At 37.1% G+C, this 6519-nt stretch overlaps 1 protein-coding gene across 1 annotated transcript; it reads left to right on the top strand.

Moving 5' to 3' along the window:
- The first annotated feature begins 1769 nt into the window (after positions 1 to 1769).
- On the top strand, positions 1770 to 6209 carry LOC122922283 (protocadherin-20-like). Its single transcript, XM_044272842.1, is given in 3 exon segments — positions 1770 to 1903; positions 2292 to 2517; positions 2520 to 6209. Coding segments are annotated over 3 exon segments (2682 nt in total). The 5' UTR covers positions 1770 to 1855; the 3' UTR covers positions 4928 to 6209.
- The last annotated feature ends 310 nt before the right edge of the window (positions 6210 to 6519 follow it).

Below are 6519 nucleotides of genomic sequence, written 5' to 3'. Positions count from 1 at the left end.
CATCGCGCTCGATCACACGCTTTATTCGGCCGAACACCGCGATGTGCCGAGCATCCTGCTGCTCAAGTAAAAAAGTGTTTGGCCGAGCGTGCTCGCCCAACACTAGTAATTTTGCTTTCTGATTTTTTTATTTCATTTTTTGCCATGTGGTATTGCATAGAATTGTACCCACTGTCACTGTGTTGCCACTATTCTATGCCACAAAAAAAGCTGATGCTATGTCTCCAAAGCAGGACAAACTACAACCATTGTTGCCATTTGTGTAGGTTCTAAACAGTTAATTAGTTTTATTGTCGTGCTATTCTTACTTGTTTTTTGTGCGTCAGTATAAATACCCATCATGGTTAGCATTTACATGGTTAACTTAGCTGGCACAGCTGCCTGGTGCACAGATTCCACTTGCAAGCCAGCACACATAGCAGAAAATGTGATACATCTGGTCTCACGTCTGAACTGAACATTTCAAGTAACAGCATCCGGAGGATGGCAATCCTTTCTTTTAAGCCAAAGCAATTGCAGAGCATGAAAGGAATTAGAACATGGAATGACCACAAAAGCCGGCGTGCTATGTGTGTAGGAGGGAGGTCTGTGCTGGGCAATAACTCCAGCACCGTAATCAGCTTCTGATGTACAGCAGATATCAGCAGGTGAGACCTGACCACTTATCTCCGGTTATTAGATATTTCATGTATGGATGCAGCAGATTCTGCAGTGTCACGTCACTTCTTTATCGATGCATAGTGATAACTCATGAATGAATTCAACACTTCCTTTATAAGAAAAAGATCAGCTGACTATGTGACATGCTATTACAATGTACTTTGAAATAGGACTACATATCTATCTATCTATCTATCCATGCATCTAATCTATCTATCTCATATATATCTGTCTATCTATCTTTATACATATATATCTAATCTATCTATCTATCTCATATCTATCTATCTATCTCATATATATATATATATATATATCTTTATACATATTTATCTAATCTATCTATCTCATATCTATCTATCTATCTATCTATCTATCTATCTATCTATCTATCTATCTTTATACATATATATCTAATCTATCTATCTCATATCTATCTATCTATCTATCTATCTATCTCATATCTATCTATCTATCTATCTCAAATATATATATATATATATATATATATATATATCTTTATACATATTTATCTAATCTGTCTATCTCATATCTATCTATCTATCTATCTATCTATCTATCTATCTATCTATCTATCTCATATCTATCTATCTATCTATCTATCTATCTATCGATAGATCTCCATATATTGAATTAAAACTAGACTCTGAGCATCTGTATCTTCTTCCATTGCATATTGTCTTGTCATTAACCCCTTAGTGACCACTAATACGCCTTTTTACTGACATAATCAAAGGGAGTTTTAGTTAAACAGTTGGCTTGAATTAATGATTATATGTGCCCAAAATGGTGCATTAAAAACTGCAAATTGTCCTGCAAGAATAAGACCTCATACAAGTACATTGATGAAAAAAACAAAAACAAAAATAAAAAGTTATAGCTCTTAGGATGCGATGCTGAAGTCTCCATATAGCTCTTTCTTACAGCCGCACATAGCTTTAGCATGGTCTGGTCGGGAGTAGTCCATCCCATTCAATGCCTTGTTAATTGTGGCATCTGTGGCTATTGGCTGAGGCTGCCCAGAGATTTGCATGAGCCGAGAGGGAGTGTCTGTGTCTTTAACACTAGAAACTAAATGACTGCAGTTTCATTGGGATTAAACTACCAAGGGAATGAAAGGATCACACAGCACACAGGAGTACTGAGCTGGCTTCTAAAGCCTTTTAACCTGGATATGGGGCAACAAGCCATTCCAACCAGGACCAGCCTCAGCCATGGACAGGTAGGTGATCCGACAGCACAGACACTAGGCAATAAGTCGTTTCAGCAATGTTTAATAGCTCTGCATAATCTCTAATCGTAGTCTGCGAGATAAGTGCAGCCATGTGAAGTTTGCTGGAGATTGTTATATTAGAAAGAAGGTGACTTTTATGAAGCATAGGGTGTGATGATAATATGATGATGAGAGACAAGTTTAACAGTTTAATTTGTGTAATAGTTATTGTAGATGTAAATAATTAATTTTAGTTGTAATTGTACTATGTATATGATTTCACCATAGCTATTATTGTAATATAGTATTGTATTGCAGGTATCCAAGTAACATTACACATTTTGATATCATTATTGTTGCTGTGTCTGTATTTGTAAACCTATGTTTTTCCTTTCAGCACTTTCTGTTCCTGTACCTGATTGTTCCCTTAACTGGACCTGCAATTTGTTCAGCAAGTTACAGCACAGCTTCTGAATTGCTATACATGCTGCACGAAGGGTTACCCAAGGGGATTCTCATTGGAAACATTGTGCGTGATCTGCAGCTGGGCCTCTTTACTGACCCCCCTCTTTCATTCAGCCTGGCATCTAAAGGGCTAAGTGGGAAGTATGTGACACTTGATAACAGCACGGGGAGCTGTACACATCAGCAGAGGAATTGGACAGAGAAGCTCTTTGCCCACAAAACCCTGGTGTTCAGGACTGTGTCCTCCTTCTTGATATTATCATTTTGCCACAGGAATATTTTAGGCTCATCAAAATAAAGATTGCCATCATTGATGTGAATGACAATGTTCCTGTGTTTCCAGTGGCACAGATTTATATTACTGTTCCGGAGAATGCTCCTGTTAACACCAGGCTGGTTATAGAGCATCCTGCTTATGACCCTGATGGAGGACTTTATGGAGTCCAGACCTACAGGTTAGTGGAATACTATGGTGTTTTTACATTAGACGTGGAAGAGAATGAGAGTGGAGAGAGGACGCCTTACCTTATAATTATGGGGACTCTGGACAGGGAGATCAAGTCTGATTACAAAACTATTATTATTGCTGAAGATGGTGGCAACCCACCCCTTGTAGGATCTGCCACTCTTTCTATTCTCATAAGTGATGTCAATGATAATTGTCCACAGTTCAGTGAATCTACGATTAATGTGACTATTCCTGGAAACTCAAGTGTTGGTGTGAAAGTAACCACGGTGCAAGCGGTGGACATTGATGAAGGCAGCAATGCAATAATTACGTACGCCTTCAGTGAACGTGTCCCACAGTCTTCAAAAGAACTTTTCTACTTGGATGAAAATACAGGAGTACTAAAGCTTTTCAAAAAGGTAGATGGCAACACTGTTCAGCAACATAAATTAACTATATTTGCCAATAGCCCAGGCTGCATCCCCGCCGTTATGAACGTGTTTATTTCAATTATTAAGGTAGCTCTCCGACCACCTGAGGTTGTACCTCGCTATATTGCAAATGAAGAAAATGGTATTGTGTATTTGAAAGAGTTAGAACCTATTAATTCACCCATTGCATTTTTTACTATCAAAGATCCTGATGACAAATACAAGGTGAATTGTTATTTAGAAGGGGAAGGACCATTCCGACTTGCCGCATACAAAACCTATACCAATGAGTATTTACTTGAGACTACAAATACTTTAGATTATGAAACAAAACGAATATATAATATTTCAGTGGTTGCCCTTAGTCAGGATGGATCTAAAGTTAAGAAACCGATGCAAGTGTATATTTTGGATGAGAATGACAATGCCCCTGTTTTCACACAGCCCACCATAGAAGTTACTATTGAAGAAAACAACCAGGCTAATGCTTTTTTAGCCAAATTGCACGCTACTGATGCTGACAGTGGAGACAGAGGACAAGTTTCCTACTTTTTGGGACCTGATGCACCTGCTTATTTTTCTCTTGATAAGCAAACAGGAATTCTTACAGTTACCACTATGTTAGATCGAGAGGAAAAAGAGAAATACAGGTTCACTGTGAAAGCAAGAGATTCTGGCAAACCTCCAAGAGAGTCAGTAGCCACTGTTCATATTACAGTTCTAGACAAAAATGACAACAGCCCTCGTTTCATCAGCAAAGATTTCAGTTTTTTTGTTCCTGAGAACTTTCCTGGTTTTGGTGAAATTGGAGTAATTAGCGTCACAGATGCTGACTCTGGACAGAATGGCTGGATAGCCCTTTCTATAGTGAATGGAAGTGACATTTTTGTCATTGACACTGGCAAAAGACTCCTGAGAGCAAAGGTATCACTTGATAGGGAACAACAGAGTTCTTATACTCTATGGGTCGAAGCAACTGATGGTGGTGACCCTACTTTGTCGTCTACAGCTAAAATAACCATATTGCTTCTGGATGTTAATGACAACCCCCCACTGGTCTTATTCCCACAGTCCAATATGTCCTATCTTCTTGTCCTTCCTTCAACTCTGCCGGGTTCTCCTGTTACTGAAGTTTATGCTGTTGATAAGGACACAGGGATGAATGCAGTCATAGCATACAGTATTATAGGAAGGAGGGGGCCTAGACCCGAATCTTTTAGGATAGATTCCAAAACAGGAAACATAACCTTAGAAGAGGCCCTAATGATAGATGATTATGGCTTATATAGGTTATTAGTGAAAGTAACTGACCATGGTTATCCAGAACCTCTTTTCTCCACAGTTATGGTCAATTTGTTTGTCAATGATACAGTAAGTAATGAGAGCTACATTGAGAACTTGCTGAGGAGAGATCCTGACATTAATATAGAAGAGAAGGAACCACAAATAGCAATTAAACCTACTCATAAAAAGATAGAAGCAGATTCCTGTGTCCCTACACTGGTCACTCTGTCAATATTCTGTTTGGGCTCTGTCATTCTGGTCACTTTAATGGCAATGTATATCTGCTTGAGAAAAGGAAAGAAAGATAACAGGATAAATGAAAATCTGGAAGTTCAAATCCCACTAAATGGCAAAATGAACTTCCATTCAATCGATAAAAAGCCAATTGAGATTTCCAACATTTAAAACTTTTTTCCTAAACAATACATTTTTGAGGATGGAAACTACAAATAACACAATGTGTTAATAATGTTTGTTATGAAGGACCACTAATTTATACCATATAGTAATATATATGTAAATATCTCTTTACAGCTTTTTTACTTAAAGAAACAAAACTTGTAAAGATTTTTTTTTTATACGTAATGCATATAGCTCTTTTACTTGCTGATGTCCTTATGCATTTGGTACAACTTTCGACATATAGCTGAGAAAACTAAGTGCATCAAACTAGCAATATGCAAGATGTTAGTTTTATCAGCTGTTAGCCAGCAGGGGGCCCAGAGCTATTGTGAAATAAAGGTATAGATATATTTTTAAGGTTTTATTGTCATATACCATTTGAATAAAGTAAATGTAACCCTTCTATATTTCTATGGCAATGTAAAAAGGAGACATTTGATATACTGAATGTATGCTACTGTACCTCAAGCTGTAAGGGATAGATTTAAAAAGGGATTAACAAGAAGTGCAATTCATTTTCAAGCGCAGCGTCACTACACATGAGCACATGATGCAAAGTGTTATGTAACTTTGACCGTGGTGGTTGCATTTGTGAGAGGTTTCTTATTATTCTCTGTGTTTAGTGTGTATCATCCACATAGTATTTGTACTTTTTTTTTTTTTTTTTTTATCGACGGTATATGAGCCTATTTGACAATCATAACACACAATGCTTGTCTCTATGAATTTTCACTTTTATATTAACAATGGCTTGCTCTGTTTATATGTCATTGTAAATGAGCTTGAGGGATTTCCTACTGTTTAGCTTGCATCCAGCAAGGTCTATGTTTTAGCTGGGAGATCTAGCACAGTGATATATCCTTTATTTATTCATTCTCTTTAGCGCTATCATTTGTATTTGTGTCGGCTTGGATGGAATTCAAACATAACTTTTAAGTGTAGTGACAGATTTTCCACAGCAGCAGATTTAGCAATACCTTTTATGGCGTGGTATAATATTTATTTGCTAAGGGTTGTTAAACATTAGGATCTGTAGTCTCTACTGGGATCTTCAGACTCTGATCAAATGAATTTTATTTCTGATTATGGAGTGGTGTAGTAAACTCATAGCCAGCATCAGTCTGTTTCTCAAGACGTCAAAATGTAAGCACTGAATGTTCATGTGATATTTCATTGTAAATAATGACACAATGTAAGGAAAAACAAGAAAAAAATATCAATGGATTTGCAGCATCATGTCTGTTCTGTACCAAAACCGTTTATATGTCTTTAAATTAAAGCTATATTTTCATAACATGCTATTTTCTCTGTTCTCTGTGATATTATTTTTTTTTTAAGTGAGGTTAACTCATTTTGAATCTCAGACATGTATATTTCATTTGGCAATTTGATGGCTTAGTGTCTATAATAGCACATGGCAACTCCCTGTCCCAGGTGGTCATGGTAGCAACTTGATCCAACTTATTTGACGAAAATATATATTTTTTCTATAGCAGCAAAAACAGTACAAACTGTAAGTGCCCTTGGCGGATTTGTCAAGACTGGTTTCTCATATGCAAGTCTTGATCTACTTTGCAGTGGAGAAAGAGGCACTT

This window comes from Bufo gargarizans, unplaced genomic scaffold (genome assembly GCF_014858855.1).
Source record: "Bufo gargarizans isolate SCDJY-AF-19 unplaced genomic scaffold, ASM1485885v1 fragScaff_scaffold_130_pilon, whole genome shotgun sequence".
In the NCBI taxonomy this organism is placed as follows: Eukaryota; Metazoa; Chordata; class Amphibia; order Anura; family Bufonidae; genus Bufo; species Bufo gargarizans.
The sequence above is the reverse complement of the archived record's forward strand: the minus strand, read 5'-3'. Positions and strand labels throughout refer to the sequence as shown.